This window comes from Simochromis diagramma, unplaced genomic scaffold (assembly GCF_900408965.1).
Source record: "Simochromis diagramma unplaced genomic scaffold, fSimDia1.1 OVJJ01000315.1, whole genome shotgun sequence".
In the NCBI taxonomy this organism is placed as follows: Eukaryota; Metazoa; Chordata; class Actinopteri; order Cichliformes; family Cichlidae; genus Simochromis; species Simochromis diagramma.
The window spans coordinates 37,170-55,480 of NW_024386863.1; the positions used below are offsets into that span (position 1 = coordinate 37,170).

At 43.2% G+C, this 18,311-nt stretch overlaps 1 protein-coding gene and 1 pseudogene across 1 annotated transcript; one reads left to right on the top strand and one right to left on the bottom strand.

Annotated features, from left to right (window-relative positions):
* The first annotated feature begins 5,972 nt into the window (after nt 1-5,972).
* Nucleotides 5,973-9,736, top strand: LOC120733273 (mamu class II histocompatibility antigen, DR alpha chain-like). The gene is made up of 4 exons (XM_040031374.1): nt 5,973-6,119; nt 6,198-6,443; nt 8,694-8,975; nt 9,272-9,736. The coding sequence occupies exons 1-4, from the start codon at nt 6,062-6,064 to the stop codon at nt 9,400-9,402; spliced, it is 717 nt and encodes a 238-aa protein (XP_039887308.1). The 5' UTR covers nt 5,973-6,061; the 3' UTR covers nt 9,403-9,736.
* A 1,397-nt stretch (nt 9,737-11,133) lies between these two features.
* On the bottom strand, nt 11,134-15,126 carry LOC120733279 (annotated as a pseudogene).
* Between the last annotated feature and the right edge of the window lie 3,185 nt (nt 15,127-18,311).

Here is an 18,311-nt window from a genome sequence, read left to right on the forward strand (position 1 = left end):
TACCAAACCAAAGGCTCCAGTGAGCTTCAGTCCACCAATGACCTAAACCCAGGACCATGGTACGAAGCACTGGGAGACGGTCCTGACTCCGCCCCTCGCTCTCAGGAGTTCTTCCACTATTTCAGCCTCCAGGATAAACTAAGTCTCCTTAGTGGAGGAAAATCTTTGGTCCCCATTTCCAGGGAATTCAAATGGATCAGACTCCTGAAGGAAACCTGCTCCCCTTCAGATGACATTTCAAGAATGTCACAGCCTCAGTTTCTCCACAGCATCCTGCAGCACCTCGACTTCCACCCACAGCAGGCTGGTCCATGACACCACAGCTGATCCCAGCCTGGTCTTCACTCCATCCTGCCTCACAGCTGTGGTTACTGATGACATCATCCTCAGGAACATCAGGATGAAGACAGAAAACCTGCTCAGCTGAGATTGTCAGGACTGTCCTGAATGAATGTGAGTTGAAGTTCATGTTGGAACAGATGATTTTCCTATCAACAGTCTGACCCGTTAAACCAGATGTTCTGCATCTGTTTGGAGTCCTGGAGTCTCTGAACTGCCACACTGTGACCTTCAATGGGCGAGAAGAGGGAAACTTTTCTGCCATTGTAAAGATATTTAATCTAAGATGTGTGAATATAAGATTTAAGATAAGATGACGTTCTTCCTCAGCACGTCTCAGTGTTTCTGCATCATAAATCTGTGTAATTACAGAGAGGTTCTGGTATCTCTGTCCACACTGTCTGTATTTATCAGCTGGAAATGTGATAAAAAATACTTATGATCCTGATGATGTCAAACACATTTTAACGGAGGGCCCTCCATTAAAATGTGTTTGACATCATCAGCATCACAGCAGGGTCAGGATGCCTGGGTCAGAGGTCACCTGAGTCAGTAGGGGTGCCTGTCTACTTAATTAAATCCAGCTCAGTTCTCCTGGTTCTCCTAATGACTCACCAGCAGCTCAGCTCCTGATTGGCTGCTGATGCAGAGGTTAGTAAACACTGGGACTTTCCACAGAGTTGCTGCTGTGTTCATGCTCTGCAGGAAATATCAGTATCCTCAGATTAACTGAGGATCAGAAGAGGTGAATCTTGTTTTCACAGAGACACCCGAAGGCATCATGAGGTCAGACTGGTTTGTGGTGAGCAGAGAAACTGGAACACAGACCGAGCCAGTAAAAAGAAACACAGGAAGTCAGAGAAGACAGAAGAAGAAAGCTGACAGATCACTGGCTGATCTAATTGTATCTGATGTGTCAGACCCACTGGCTGTGTCTAAATTCAGGGGCTGCATCCTTTGGAGGCTGCATTTTAGGCCGATTTCATCACATTGAGGCGATGAAGTCTGTCCAATTCATCCTTCTTTTCCCCAGATTTGAAGGACGGGTCAGGTGTATCCTTGGTGGCCCAACATATCCCAGGATTCATTGCAAATGAAAGGTTGAAGGAATTTTTGTGAAAACCAAAGCTGGGTCTGTTTGTCGGTGTGAAACCAAACATACTTAAACCGTGGCTCAGGGGGTTGGGAATCGCATCTGTAACCGGAAGGTCGCCGGTTCGATCCCTGGGCTCTCTGTCCTGGTCGTTGTGTCCTTGGGCAAGACACTTTACCCTACCGCCTACTGGTGTTGGCCAGAGGGGCCGATGGCGCGATATGGCAGCCTGGCTTCTGTCAGTCTGCCCCAGGGCAGCTGTGGCTACAACTGTAGCTGCCTCCACCAGTGTATGAATGTGAGAGTGAATGAATAGTGGCATTGTAAAGCGCTTTGGGTACCTTGAAAAGTGCTATATAAATCCAATCCTTTATTATTATTATTAAACATTTTAACACAGAGCAGACGGTTGACCAAATATCTGACCCGTGGACTGTAGTGAGGACGCAGACTCGACCCTGCTGTGCTGAAGTTTGGAGTTCAAAGAGCTCTAATCCACTAATAATGAGACAGACGGTAAATGGAGAAGTCCTCCTCCTGTGTCTGTCATGCTTACAGGGAGTGCAGAATTATTAGGCAAATGAGTATTTTGTCCACATCATCCTCTTCATGCATGTTGTCTTACTCCAAGCTGTATAGGCTCGAAAGCCTACTACCAATTAAGCATATTAGGTGATGTGCATCTCTGTAATGAGAAGGGGTGTGGTCTAATGACATCAACACCCTATATCAGGTGTGCATAATTATTAGGCAACGTCCTTTCCTTTGGCAAAACGGGTCAAAAGAAGGACTTGACAGGCTCAGAAAAGTCAAAAATAGTGAGATATCTTGCAGAGGGATGCAGCAGTCTCAAAATTGCAAAGCTTCTGAAGCGTGATCATCGAACAATCAAGCGTTTCATTCAAAATAGTCAACAGGGTCGCAAGAAGCGTGTGGAAAAACCAAGGCGCAAAATAACTGCCCATGAACTGAGAAAAGTCAAGCGTGCAGCTGCCAAGATGCCACTTGCCACCCGTTTGGCCATATTTCAGAGCTGCAACATCACTGGAGTGCCCAAAAGCACAAGGTGTGCAATACTCAGAGACATGGCCAAGGTAAGAAAGGCTGAAAGACGACCACCACTGAACAAGACACACAAGCTGAAACGTCAAGACTGGGCCAAGAAATATCTCAAGACTGGTTTTTCTAAGGTTTTATGGACTGATGAAATGAGAGTGAGTCTTGATGGGCCAGATGGATGGGCCCGTGGCTGGATTGGTAAAGGGCAGAGAGCTCCAGTCCCACTCAGACGCCAGCAAGGTGGAGGTGGAGTACTGGTTTGGGCTGGTATCATCAAAGATGAGCTTGTGGGGCCTTTTCGGGTTGAGGATGGAGTCAAGCTCAACTCCCAGTCCTACTGCCAGTTTCTGGAAGACACCTTCTTCAAGCAGTGGTACAGGAAGAAGTCTGCATCCTTCAAGAAAAACATGATTTTCATGCAGGACAATGCTCCATCACACGCGTCCAAGTACTCCACAGCGTGGCTGCAAGAAAGGGTATAAAAGAAGAAAAACTAAATGTTTCCCCTTTCTGAGTTTTTTCTCTCTGATTTAAATACAAAGTGTGAAGAGAAAACTGTGTTTTCATCCTGCAAATTAACAGATATTTGATAAACTTCTGCTGCTTTAGTTGCTGAGTGCCGTGGTTGATTTCCTTCTGCAAGTGTCCAGAGTCAGAAAACACTGAGAAGCTGAGAGGAGACGGAGGCTCTCCACCCCTGATGAAGCACCAGGACAGATCCTGGACAGTGTGTGAGGAAGAGGAGGAGGAAAACAGAGGGAGAACAGACGGCTGCATACAGGGAACCACTCACTACTGTTTGTCCTGCAGGACAGGATCTGATGGGGAAAGAAGGAAAACTAAAGGGAACCACAGATAACTTTGATAACGCTTTGATTTATCCAGAATATATTTGTTTAAAATATTATTTTCATCAGTGGGACTGTGCTGGTTTCAGTGCGAAAATTATGCAGCTCATTTGAATAAAAGGTTCAAAGAGCTGAGAAAGGTGGTCCATTCATAAAGTGTGTCAGTATTTTATAAGGATGTCATGTTTCTGTATCATCTGTCTCCTGTTAGAGCCTCTTACCCGAACATCAGCCTGTTTAATGCTCTCATATCTTCAGCATCATTTGAGACAACTGAGTTAAATTCAACCACTGAGTATATATAGTAAAATATCAGTAATGTAAATCCTGTTACATTTGTACCATCAAAGTAACAGCAGCTATCTTAGCAAACTGTTTTCCTATCTAAACTTAGTGTCCTTGTTGGCCAAGGGGACTCTGGGTGGCTGTAATGTTCTCACAGATACATCACACGGAGATGAAACGACACAATTTTCCCAGATAAAAGCGGAATGACATAAAATAAAGATTTTCTGCATTTCTGTCTTACATGCTGTCCACCATAGCTGAAGCTGCTTATGTCGTGGTTTCTGTTGCCCCGCAGAAACAGAAACCACGCACTGTAGACTAGACAGTCTGGCAATTCTGGTCTTCAGTCTTCGAAGGACCCGGCTGGATGCAACCCCTGAATTTGGACACAGCCTCAGCGTGTCAGCTAAACCTGACACAGCCAATCAAAACTGGCAACTGGAAATCTAAGCAACAACCTCTGTGCCTGAAACATGAAGAGAACACCAAACCTGCAGTTATTCTAATGTCCAGCAAACTGATTAGTCTGTGTATATAATTTAAAACTGTTTATTTTATTGTTGGGTTTTTCTCTGTATGTATTATTGTCGGGTCTACCTTACAATATAAAGCGCCTGGAGGAGACTGTTGTTGTGATTTGGTGCTGTATAAATAAAATTGATTTGAAAGTTTGTAACTCACCTGTTTAAACTGCATTAAGGTGTAAAGTTTGCTTATCAGGGGCGTGGCCTCTGTGATTGACAGGTGGATGCTGACACAGGTGGCTGTGTGCTGACCGTGTTTGTGCAGTTGGAGCCTTTTATAACAGAGCATCCATGAGGGTGGAGTTTCAGTTTTAAACCCAGTGTGTTTAAAACAGTCATGATGTTCATGTCATGTAAGTGGTTTGTCATGATTTATGAGGTGAAGCATTATCAATTTACAAATTCTGAACAAAATACAATAAAAACACATCCTTCAGCTTTTATTTGGAAACTTATTTTAAAGACCTGCAGTGTAATGGTGCCTGGCTCTAAAGCACTGTGGTCAGCTTCTGCTTTAAGCTGTAACTAACAGACCTGACAGTTCAGACACTTTACATGGTGAAGGTTTGAGGGACAATTTTTATTTCCCCCCAAAATAGCACAGTGGGTTACATACTGAATTTAGAGGATAGAAACAAGGTACTGATCTAATACTGATACCAGATAGTGCCTAAATTCACGGTTTACTAAAAGAATAAGAATCAGAGTCTCTGTATGTAGCAGGACAACCAATCACAATTCACAAAATAAAGCAAAAGCCATATGAACACGAGTTTACCCAGATTATTCTAACTCTGGCCACAGGAGGTTTAGTTTAACAAGACCAAAGCTGTAGGTCACCAAAATATTCATAATTTTGTTCAAATGTAACAAAACTGTTGTAATTCTCCTTTAAACCACAACAAAACCTAATCAGTGTGAGTAATCAGAGTAATCTTAATCAGAATAAAACATCCTCCATTATGTCTCACTGTGAGGGTTACAGGCTGTTTCCTCCTTTGCAGAGTTGCAACAGGTGAAGCAGGTGACGTCTGAGCTGGTATAAAGGCTGCTAGCATCACTGTCTCTCTGCTTGGGGTTTGATTTGTTGGGGTCATGGTTAGTTTCCTTCAGAGCGCTTCAAATAACACATCCAGAAGACTTTGTTATGTGACCTTCTGTTCTTATGTCCTTCCATTGATCAAGCCTGTGACAGTTACATGTTAGTTTATTCAGACTGTTTATAAGTTCATATAAATTTGATGACTTATACATTTATCCGTCAGTTTCCTTTTTCACAGGATGTTTCTGTAACGTACTTGGATCAGAATTCAGCAGTTTTATTTTCCGCTAATACATTTAACAGACTGAACTGTTTTCAGCAAACACATCTACAAATGAATCTCAGTCAGTTAAAAAGAGTGAGCAGCAGGTGGAGGACCGCTGGGAAACACTCATCTGCACTCTGACACCTGATCAGCTCATTCTTTATCAGTCACAGCAGACTGTGTGTCATAAAACATAAATCATTTAGTAAAATAAAAGTGTGAAGGTGACATAAATTTGTCAGAGGGATTTTATTTCAGAGTGTCTGATGTTGGAAATTATTTATATAATAAATTATATTTTGCAGCATCTGTTGGTAAATGTTTCACAACAATCATTTTGTTTTGAAAATTTTATCAGGCTGAACTTTATTTTGAAGGGTCTATAAATATTGATTATTGATTGTGCTGTGTGTCTCGGATCATGTTCACCTCCAGCTGCTGTCTGCCTGGACACTGATGACATCATGAGCTGTGAGCTCTGTGATTGGCTGCTGTGTGTTAGAGCTCAGCTGCACTTTTAGTCACTCACAGACTCTCACACACACTCTGTGAGGTTCACACACACAGACACACACTCAGAGTTTAACTGTCAGAGATCTGCTGATGAAGATGAAGGGGCTGCTCCTCTTCCTCTCCTGTGTCCTCTGTGTCTCTGCTGACGGTGAGTTTGTCTCTGTAAACAGCAGGTTATTGATCAGGTTATTGATCAGGTCATTGATCAGTGTTTGATGTGTTTCAGTTCTTCATGAGGACAGTTATATCAGTGGCTGTTCAGACTCTGATGGAGAGGACATGTATGGACTGGATGGTGAAGAGGTTTGGTACGCAGACTTCAACAAACAGACAGGAGTCGAACCTCTCCCTGACTTTGCAGACCCCATAGACTTTCCAGGTCACTATGAATCAGCTGTGGCTAATCTACAGGTCTGCAGAAGCAACCTGAAGACAAGACGTGATGCAATGAAGGACATCCCTCTGGAACACGGTAAACACAACACTTAACCTTTGTGTTCTGTGCTGCTGCTTAAACTACAAAAAATAGCAAAGCTCACATTTTGTTCTGCAGCTTCTCTAAATCTGCAGTCAGAGGCCACTGCTCTGTGTCCTCACCCTCTGCTTCAGTACACAACAGAAGAAACACACATATTGAGTTAGTGTTAGCTTCACAACACAGATGTTTATTCTTTCTTTGTGCTCCAAAATACCGCTCTGTACTGCCAGCACAATTAGCGCCCCCTGGTGTCTGGATGTAGAACAGTGCTGTCATACGTGAAACTGCAATAAAACTACAAAAATGTGTAAATGAAATAATTACAAATAAACTTAGAAACTTAGAAAGAAACTTTAAGGGGCACATGTTTTTCTCTTGATCTGTTTTTAATACTGTATGAATAAAATATCATTCCTAGCTTTATTTCTAAAGTTTTCTTGCTCTGCAGTTTGCAGAATGAACTTAATCTGTGCTCAGAGTTAATGTTTGTACTGGTAAACAAATTCATATATAGCACTATTCTATGGTATCTATGAAGCGCCTTGAGGCGACTTATGTTGTGATTTGGCGCTATATAAATAAAATTGAATTGAATTGAATTGAATTGGTAACTGATGACCTAAAGCACATTTATGCAACATACCTCATTCACCCATTTACACCAGCCCTTAGTTCTGTGTGCTTAAATGGGCTTCCCTCTTGGTGATCATTGTCCTTCCATCGTCATCAACACAAAGAAAGATTTACTGATCAATAAATCAAGCACTGTTTAACTCAATTTCACTGTAGTGTTGGTGCTTATTTGTAGTTTTCAAATAATCAAGCTATAATTCATTAATCACAGCATTTAACAGTAGAAATAATGCAAAAATAAAGGTTATATCCATAAACTAGCTGCAGGAAATTACCACATGATTAATGTGTTAATAATTTCCATATAATATCTCCACAGTGATACAGAAGTATTATCTTTAATTATATTTCTTTAAGTAAAAGGAATAAAATAGAATAGCCCTTACAAAGAGATCTGATTAATGATTAAAGCAAAAACAGTTTATTTATCTTTTATAAAAACATGTACCTGATTAAATGAAACTTTTCATTAAATTAAACTGTCCACCCATAACATGCTGTGTCCATGTTCTGTCTCACATGGATCATTTTCATTTTAGTTTTATTTATATAGCGCCAAATCACAAACATAAGTCGCCTCAAGGCGCTTCATAGATACAGAGAAAAACCCAACAATCATATGACCCCCTATGAGCAGCACTTTGGCAACAGTGGGAAGGAAAAACTCCCTTTTAACAGGAAGAAACCAACGGCAGAACCAGGCTCAGGGAGGGGCGGGGCCATCTGCTGTGATTGGTTGGGGTGAGAGGAGGAAGACAGGATAAAGACATGCTGTGGAAGAGAGACAGAGGTTAATAACAGATATGATTTAATGCAGAGAGGTCTGTTAATACATAGTGAGTGAGAAAGGTGACTGGAAAGGAAAAACTCAATGCATCATGGGAATCCCCCGGCAGCCTACGTCTATTGCAGCATAACTAAGGGAGGATTCAGGGTCACCTGGTCCAGCCCTAACTATATGCTTTAGCAAAAAGGAAAGTTTTAAGCCTAATCTTAAAAGTAGAGATAGTGTCTGTCTCCCGAATCCAAACTGGAAGCTGGTTCCATAGAAGAGGGGCCTGAAAACTGAAGGCTCTGCCTCCCATTCTACTTTTAAATACTCTAGGAACAACAAGTAGGCCTGCAGAGCGAGAGCGAAGTGCTCTAATAGGGTGATATGGTACTACAAGGTCATTAAGATAAGACCTTATAGTACCATGTCACCCCATTAGAGCAGAGTTTATTTGAAAATATTTTTCCAGACCAGTTGCTAAAGACCAGTCTATCCATGTTAGATTAAAATGTATCCTGCTTAATCTCATCTCTTAATCAAATAGAATTTGGTGATTTGTAGTCATGCTGGCATAGTGTTTTTTTGTTGTGGCTTTTTTTGTTTGTTTGCTTGTTTTTTAAACTGGGCTCATACAGTGCAACATGTTCCTCCATCGGTCATTCCTTAACTAAAGTGGTTCTTAAATCAAATAAATACTCTCATATTCAGAACAGTGCTAATCCCTCCCACAGCACTGAGAGAAACAGAATATTATTCAAATGTATGCCTAGAAGTACAAATCTGTTAGAAATGATCTTTTTGATTTTTAAAACACATCAAATCTTTGTGTTTGTGCACAGATGCTCCTTCAGCTGTGATGATCTACACCAGAGATGAGGTGGAGTTTGGAGAGAAGAACACTCTGATCTGTCACGTGACTGGTTTCTATCCTGCTCCTGTCAACGTCTCCTGGACCAAGAATCAGCAGAAGGTCACAGGATCCAGCATCAACGTTCCCTATCCCAACAAAGATGGGACCTTCACCCAGATCTCCAGACTGCAGTTCATCCCACAGCAGGGAGACATCTACAGCTGTGCAGTGGAACATCTGGCCCTGACAAAACCAGAAACTAGACTCTATGGTGAGAAAATAAACCCTTTATTTAAAGTGAGCACACTGACTGAAATACAAAGACAACTATCTTTGTCTTTCTTTGGAGAAGACAAACAGCTAACGCTGCTTAATCAGCTGAAGACAGATGTGTAGTTCACATAGTGTGTGTTTATTTTCATTTTCTTCTGATGTTGACAAGAGTGGGGCCAATATTAATGTTAATAGCTGACTGTAGTCAGTCAGCTGACCATTTGAGACAGATGTGTGTGTTTCCTGTTTGTCTCCAGATGTTTGGTTCATCGCTCTGTGTGTTTGTGTCTCCAGATGTGAAGGCCTCTGGTCAGTCTGATCCAGGTGTTGGACCGGCGGCGTTCTGTGGAGTGGGTCTGACTGTGGGTCTGCTCGGTGTGGCTGCTGGAACCTTCTTCCTCATCAAAGGAAACGAGTGCAGCTGATTGGCGCACAGTGATGATGTCATCAGTGTTTGAGTGTAGATAAAAATGGGATTTAATCCAGCTGTGAGGACATTTTGTAAATGATGCTTCAGTGAATGAAACACAGACCCTCAGCCTGTTGTCCTTCAGACATTCATGTGTTTGTGTAAACATCACGATGCTATCATGATGTGATATTTTACATCTAAAAATATTGCTTTCTGTATGATTCTTATTTTAACAGTTAAAAACATGATCTTTATCTGCAGAGCCAATCTGAGTTTTCTTTGCTGTTTTTCACTGCTCTGTCAATAAAGTGTGACTGTGGAAAAATGTCTGATCTATGACCTTAACACATCTGCTTCACAATAATTTGCATCAATTCAACACACTCCTTATAAACAACTAAATCCAAATATAAAATACTCTAAATGTTATTATGACTGTTGAAGGTGAACAAAGAAAATAAATGTTCTTAACTGATGGAATGAATCAGTGTTGTGTCTGCCAGTGGCGTGTCCAGCGGGGTGGCCAGTCTGGTTGGGGGGGCACAGGCCACCCCCCCAACCAGACTGGCCACCCCAGGTGCCACCCCAAAGGCAAAACAATAAAATTCAATCAAATATCAAATGTCCGATTATGTTTTCACGGTGAAGCTCAGATATCCGAGTGTAAGTGAATGCAGCTTCTGCGCTATGTGCATCATGTTAGCAAAGGTAGGAGGAGCCAAGCACGAAGGACAACACTGCAGGAAACAATTCTTCGGTGAAAGAAAACGAGGACAGAATAAATGTCCCGGTAAGTAATATTAAGTTTGTTGAGTTTAGTAAACTTCGGTGAAATTAGAATCCCAAGGAAAAAATAACACTTAAAGAATTATTGCAGCCGTGGAATATTTCAGACAGTATGCTACTGAGGGCAGCTAACATAAGAGTTATGAGTTATAAGATATCATCTAAGTCGTAACATTGCTGTATGGAGCTGCAGATTTGGTTGCAGGTTAACATAGCTGGACTGGCCATCGGGCTTATTTGACTTATTTTTAATTTCTTTTGTAACGGCATGAACAATGAGAGGTGGTGGATTGGCCAGATGCAGGTCGATGTGTAGAAATAACTTTAACTCAGTTGTTTGATGGTGGCTATGACGGAGCTTCCACAGAGGCAACAGGTGGATGAGGGAAGGGGAGGCAGGAGGAGAGACCCGAGGCAGCCGCCGGTCATAGTGGCAGGTGAACTGAACTTCAGGTAAGAAGTTCTGACCTGCAGTCTATCTGGGTCAGATATGAACCAAGTTTAGGTGGAGTTTATTTTCGTTGTGCTGACTTTTTACTGTCAGTTACAATAACTCGTACTGCGTTCTAGCCAGCTTGATGGAGTTTTTATACAGCTGGGTGGGTGCTATGATGTTACTGATTGTGATATCCTAAGACCAAGGAACCACGGAGACCATGTTTAGCTCACAGTTGCTTCTTTTATTAAGAGAACCGGGGCATGCGCCCCACAGACTGAAAGCTCTCCAACCACTGTTGCCCCCTGGTGGACAAATCCCTGCCACAACATAACATTCCTCCCCCCTTAAACTGGAACTACTCTGTAGTTTTAATCACTACAGAAAATACCCATAACCAAAAACTTCACCTTTATAAAAAAAATGCAACAACCCCGTCCCCAGCCTTTATTGAAATTTCACTCCGGAATAGTGAACCTTTAGTCCAACAGTCTTAGGTTAACCTATAACAGTTCACCGTAATCACGGCACAAAGTCTCTCAGGTGCTCCGGCTTTCTCTTGGTCCTTTGCGATCGCCGTAACCCAGTGGCAGGTGATTCCAGCGAATCACTACTCTCCATATGTGGCTTCACCACTGGTGTAACTTGCACCTCTATGTGTCTCTCATCCTCGTCTCCTGTCTCAGCGCTGATGTTTGGGGCTGCCTTTGGGGGCTCGCCTGGGTGGCCTTCAGGCATTCCTGCTGCCAGGCACGGCTCCAGGCGGGCAAACAGCTGATCGACGTGACGCCTCACTACTGTCCCATTGCCCAGCATCACCAAGTAGGAAACAGGCCCCGTCATCTCCTGTATAAGTCCTGGTATCCATTTGGGTCCTCTGCCATAGTTTCTGGTATATACTGTGTCTCCAATAACAAACATGCGCTCCTTGGCATGTCTATCATGATACAGTCTTTGGCTATCTTGTTTTGCTGTCACTTTTTGTTTCAAGTCAGGGTGTATGAGATCAAGAGTACACCTCAACTTCCGGCCCATCATCAACTCAGCGGGAGACTTCCCTGTTGCGGACTGCGGTGTGATTCTGTAGCTAAACAGCGCCCTGTTTAACGTGGTCGCCAGGGTGTCTCCCGTACTCTTTTTCATGAGTTCTTTGAACGTTTGCACTGCTCTTTCGGCTAACCCATTGGATGCTGGGTGATATGGAGCGGAGGTGACGTGCGTGATTCCATTCTTTGTCATGAACTCTTTAGTTTGCGCACTTACAAAACACTGGGCATTATCTGAGACCACCATCTCAGGAAGGCCGTGCGTGCTGAAACAGTTTCTCAGGCAGTCTATGGTTGCAGCTGCTGTAGCGGATGGAACTGGATACACATCTAACCATTTGGAGTGGGCGTCCACTATTACCAAGAACATTTTACCCAAAAACGGGCCTGCATAATCGATATGTATCCTTCTCTGGGGCTTTTCTGGCCACTCCCAGGGGTGTAGCGGTGCCTCTTGCGGCCTGTGTCTATGTTCTTGACATGTACTGCAGGACCTCACCTTGTCTTCAATGTCATTCTCCATATGCGGCCACCACATGTAGCTTCTGGCCAGGCCCTTCATGCGGCTCATTCCTGGGTGTGACTGATGTAGTTGTTCCAAAAGGGGGCGTCGACCTCGTTCTGGTATCACCACCCTCGCCCCCCACAGCACACACCCATCCTGCACACTCAGCTCCTGTTGTCTCTGTCTGTAGGGCTGAAAATTAGGATGCTGCGTAGTGGGCCATCCTCTCATAGCATACTCTGGCGAGTACTGGGTCTTTGGTTGTCCATCTCTGCAGCTGCTCAGATGTCATCACGCCCTCCTGGTCCTGATCTACCATCAACACTTGGTCCTCAGCTGCCACTTCTTTAGGGAGCAACTCTGGAAGAGGTAGACGACTCAGACCATCAGCATTACTATTATTTTTGCCTTCTCTGTATTTAATAACATACTCATAGGCTCTTAATAACACTGCCCATCGCATGATCCTCTGTGACGCCATCTGAGGGACGGCCTTCAGCTCATGGAACAAGCTAATCAATGGCTTATGATCTGTGATAATCATGAACTTCCTGCCGTACAGGTACTTATGAAAGTACTGTACACCAAATATCACAGCCAATCCTTCCTTATCCAGCTGTGAGTAGTTCTTCTCGGCTGCGTTCAGTGTGCGCGATGCAAACCCAATGGGCTTTTCCTGACCATCTGGCATGCGGTGAGCTAGCACTGCTCCCACTCCATAGGGGGACGCATCGCAAGACAGTATTAATTCCTTCTGCTCATCATAGTGTACTAATACACTGCTCGACTGCAACAGTTCCTTTGATTTGCCGAAAACCTTCTCCTGTGCTGGTCCCCAACACCATGGCTCCCGTTTTCTCAGCAGCTTGTGCAGAGGGGCCAACAGTGTGGACAGGTTTGGCAAGAACTTATTATAGAAGTTCAACAACCCCAAATAAGCTTTGAGCTCTGTCACTGATTTTGGGGGTGGTGCCTCCTGCACTGCTTTCACTTTTGCTGGCACTGGATGCAAACCGGTCTTATCCACCCGGTGTCCGAGAAATGTCACCTCCTTCTCCATGAACTGACATTTGCTCCTTTTTAAGCGCAGGCCCGCCTCCTCCAAGCGCTGCAGTACTCCAGCCAGTGTTTGAAGATGTTCTTTGTCATTCTTTCCCGTCAGGATGATGTCATCCAGATACACCGCCACATTGGTCAGACCTTGTAACACACTCTCCATGGTGCGCTGAAAAATGGCAGGACTTGAACTCACACCAAACGGCAACCTGGTGTATGTAAACAAACCCTGTGTGTGTTTACTGTGACATACTTTCTAGAGTCCTCATCCAGTACCACCTGTTGATATGCGTGACTCATATCTAACTTGGTGTATTTTTCTCCTCCAGCTAGCCCTGCTATCATGTCCTCCATTCGAGGAATGCGGTATTGTTCTACAGGCGACACCTTGTTAACAGTCAGTTTGTAGTCACCACAAATCCTGGCGCTGGCGTCTGGCTTCAGTATGGGTACAATGGGTGCGGCCCACTCTGAGAATTTCACTGGTTGGATGATTTTCTCCTCCAACAGTCTCTCCAGTTCCTGCTCCACTTTCTTTTTCATAGCAAATGGGACTGAGCGGGGCTTATAGAAGCACGGTTTGGCATCATTGGCTACATGTATCTTTGCTGCAAACCCCTTTAGTGTCCCCAACTCATCCTTAAACACTGGTTCATGTCTGGCCAGTATCCGCTGTAAGGCATCCTCTCCGCCTTAGATCTTATGTACAGCTTGCCAGTCTAATTGGAGGGCCTTAATCCATCCCCGCCCCATCAAATTAGTTCCAGCACCTTCAACCACCACCACATCCAGTGTTTTCTTACTGTCTCTGAATTCCACCTGTACTTGGGCTGCTCCCCACACGGGTACCTTGTGGCCTCCATACGTTCTCAGTTTGATTCCACACTTGTTTATTTTGGGCGCCTTACTGCCTTCAAAAAGCTTCCTAAATGACTCCTTCGACATGATAGTGTAACCACAGCCTGTGTCCACTTCAAATGTCACATTTTGTCCATTTACTTTTAGCTTTTGTCTGATGGGCTCTTCCCTTGGGATGCTAACCTCCTCATGCACATTATACATGGTCACACTTGCCTTTATGTGGTGCATTTCAGCTCCGTCTTCCTCACTCTCCACATTCTCCTCTTCCAAGAAATGTGCGTTTTTACCTTGTCTGCCACGCCCTCCTTTTTGTTCCCTTTTCATTCGGCAGACCCTTTTTATGTGTCCCACCTTTCCACAGTTGTGGCATTTTTCTGAAACAAACCTGCAGTCCTTGGCCACATGATTTAATCCTCCACATCTGTAGCACGTCCTGCCCAGCTGTTGTGACGTTGAACCGCTGTCCTCCATTTTGTTCACCACTCCTAATCCTTTAGTGAGCCGCGACTGTTCCATCATGCTCTGTAAATCCCCAATGTCTCTGTTAGCAGCCTCCATTGCTTGAGCAAACTTCAGCGCCTTTTCAAATGTTAGCGAATCCTCTGCTAACAATCTGCGCTGTATTCTGTCGTCGCTTATTCCACATACTAAACGATCCCGCAGCATCACCGTCAGGGAGTCTCCAAAGCTACAGTCCTGTGCGAGCTTCCTCAGCTCCGCTACATAATCGCCCACACTTTCCTCCGGCCTCCTATTCCGTGTGTTAAACCTCCACCGCTGCACAATTTCACTCGGTTTAGGATGCAGATGATTGTTCAACACTTCCACCAACTCAGCATAAGAACGATCCCCTGGCTTGACCGGGCTGAGTAGGTTCCTAATCAGGGCATAGGTCTGTGCGCCCACACAACTCAACAGTACCGCTCGCTTCTTCTCCTCCTCCTTAATGTCATTCGCCACAAAGAAGTAATCCAAAATCTCACAATATTCCTCCCAGGATTGCAGCTCGCTGTCGAACGGTGCCACCGAGCCCAAAGTGGTAGCCATTATTCCACACCAAGGGTTACGCTCCACTTCCCACAGATGCTAGCGCTGTACCACTTGCCAACCTCAGTTCATAAGTCACTTAGCACGGTGTAACTTCACAGCAAAACCTGGCTTTTACCCTCGTCGCCATATGTGATATCCTAAGACCAAGGAACCACGGAGACCATGTTTAGCTCACAGTTGCTTCTTTTATTAAGAGAACCGGGGCATGCGCCCCACAGACTGAAAGCTCTCCAACCACTGTTGCCCCCTGGTGGACAAATCCCTGCCACAACATAACACTGATAGTGAACTTTATTTTATTCATAAGGTTAGTAGAGTTGCCAACGGCTCCTTAAAAAAATGGAACGGTCCCTCATTCAGAGAAAATATTACACGTTTTGTATTGAGCTGAGAAGAGATGCAGTTTGTCCCGAACTTTAGCTATAATGAAAAAAAGGCACAAAGCTGGAGTTATTCTGTGTCTTTGCTGCACAGCTGCCTCTTCTTCTCTCATTCTCCCCCCTCCCTCTCCTGTTTCTACTTCAATCATGAAACTGATCAATGATCAGCTGATCGGCTTTTCTCTCTTGTTTGTTGATCGCCCACTTTGCACCAGAAAGAGGAAACCAGCGGATGTCGCGCTAAACAACAGCAGCACGTTTAAGCTTGATCAGCTGTTGTTAGAATGTATTTAATATTAATTTCTAGTATCAGCTGATGTTTGCTGGAGCCACAGCTGTAAAGCTGCTGGTCATGATGTCGGTTTGGATATGTGGTGAGAGGGAAACATGCAGATGAAACCAGGAGATGTCCTTACTGAACCATCAGAGCTGTGATGGAGAAACAGGTTTACCTTTTAGGTGACATGGATGAGTTGAAGTTATGAACTGTTTCTGAGAGACAAATAACACCAGGATCCTTTTCTAAGCAGCTGACAGCTGGTAACTGTGCAGGGGTGGATCTAGCAAAGTGTTGCCAGGGGGCCAGGTAGGGCATTAACAGGGAGAGGGGGGCACAAAGAAATACTTTTCTTTCTTATTCTCATTTAAAATATCTCGCTTTTATTAAATAATTATCTAAATCTTACAACCAAAGTTTTTATCTGACGTAAAATGTATAGAAATCATACATATACCAACAAGACAGTGTACATATGAAAAAGATACATATAAATCTTATAAAGTTTGTATCTGTCTTTTGTGAAACTTGTATGAAAAACATACAAGAGTGAAAACAGATATAAGATCCCTTGAAAAATTATATAATGAAACTTGTATGTTTTGGATACTTACTAAAACAATATATGAAAGTAATGAGAAAGTGGCCACTTTCATGAGTAAATCATGTAAGTTTTTACTATTTCTTTTCCATATGGGTCACCACAGGGTTTGTTTTCATTCAAAGTCTTTGTGGCTTTAATACCTGGGGGGTCGGTCTGTAGTCAAAATGCCCGATTTTCTGTCCCAGTCCAGCCCTGCAGGTTAATACTGGCAGTGTCACCATGCCAGCTGACTGTATTTCATCATCAGCCAGTGTTGTTCTTTATCAATATTACCAAAGTTTACCATAAGGCAGCATAGAAAGTATTTACTTGCTTTCAGGTTTCATTCAAATGTTAGTCTTTTCAGTTGTTTCTCCACTTTTTTCCTGTTTCAGAATCAAACACCAGTTTGTGAGAAGATTATCTTCTTTTTTTAACAGGCAGATAAAGTTTTACATTGGCTAATTTGTCAATTGTTTGTTACAAATGTTCGTATTTTAATATTCAAAAATGTTTTTGCCCAAAACATATGTGCACTACATGTCAGTAAAAACACTATGCAAATATTGCTGTCCTTGAATGCTGAGTAAACACTGACAAAGCACTGATTGTATCTCTTGTACTTTATCAACGCAGTATCTAAAAACTTTGCACCGTAGTGGTTAAAATCTCATTCTAATAAGAGTTTAAAGTGCATTTGGTTATTAGGTTTACAGGATTATTGAATTATGGTTAATAGAATTGTTTTTAACGTTATCTGCCAATTACATCTGCCACCCTTCTCCAAATCTGTGCCCCTACCTGGCCCCCCCAACAAACATTTTCTAGACACGCCACTGGAGTCTGCACATAACAGACCACTTAGCAAAGAACCAGTCTGAAATGGTACCTGTAGGCTCTTTGTTCCCAGCACCCTGTCACACAAACATTGTTCCCATTTCTTTAGTTTAATCTGTGTAAAATACCAAAGAAAAAACATTTCAATATGAAAATAGTATTTTTTTTCTCTAACAAACGGATTCCCAAAGAAGTGTTAGCTGAAAACTGCATATCTCAGTGTGTGCTTAAAAACCTGAGGAAGCTGGATAGAAGAAGAAGAAGTGTGAGGCCTAAAAACTCTGGAGAACAGGATCTGAAAGACCCGACACAGTACCAGGCAGAGATGACTTTCTGCTGTTTACTGAAGCCTCATCAGAAATGTCTCAGTGAAGGGCAGCTGTCAGGGAGAAGAAGGGACACGGGAGGAAAGGCTGAGGTATGAAAATGAAAAGAACTGGACTGGATCAGAGGAACAGGTCTGATGGATCCACACTGAGACTTCTGGTTCAAATCCTCGTCTATGTTCAGATGCTCTTCCTGTTTGTGGGTTTGCTGCAGATCTTCTCATGTTCTCTGAGAACATCCTTCAGCCGTCCTCTGAAACTAAAACTGTCTCCACCTGTCTGTAGCAACATGATCCAGTACAACAAGTGCTGCTGTTATCCTTTGTGATACTGTAACACATAACAGCACAGCTGACCTTGAGCCTTGAAACAAATATGTGACACTCACTGAAGTGTCTTATGGCCTCATGGTCAGAATGATTTCAGGGAACTGTGGTGTTTGGGTCTGATTTCATTTTTGGACTAAAACAAATGAAAATGAACCTAAATGTAATGATGCCTCGAGCCTCATGTCAGCTTTTTTGTTTTTGTAATTAAACCTGCAAGATATTTGACTGATGCTTATTAATATATTAAGTTCATTACTATGTAATCTATAGTTGCATCCACATGTTGTATGATTTCACACTTTAACATCTTTCATCAAAGTAAAGCTGCTGTACATGTGAAATAATAATAGTGGAAAGTCTCTGACTACTAAATGTTACTCTGTGATGATGAAGAGTGTGAGCTGGTGTCACAGAGTTCTTCCTGGTAACAGATGACGCTGTGGTCATGTG

Bases quoted from the DNA above. Each gene is read 5' to 3' on its own strand.
- LOC120733273 (XM_040031374.1), top strand. From the start codon at position 6,062: ATGAAGATGAAGGGGCTGCTCCTCTTCCTCTCCTGTGTCCTCTGTGTC. The intron at 6,120-6,197 runs GTGAGTTTGTCT...GATGTGTTTCAG, and splicing joins CCTCTGTGTCTCTGCTGACG to TTCTTCATGAGGACAGTTAT. The intron at 8,976-9,271 runs GTGAGAAAATAA...TTGTGTCTCCAG, and splicing joins ACCAGAAACTAGACTCTATG to ATGTGAAGGCCTCTGGTCAG.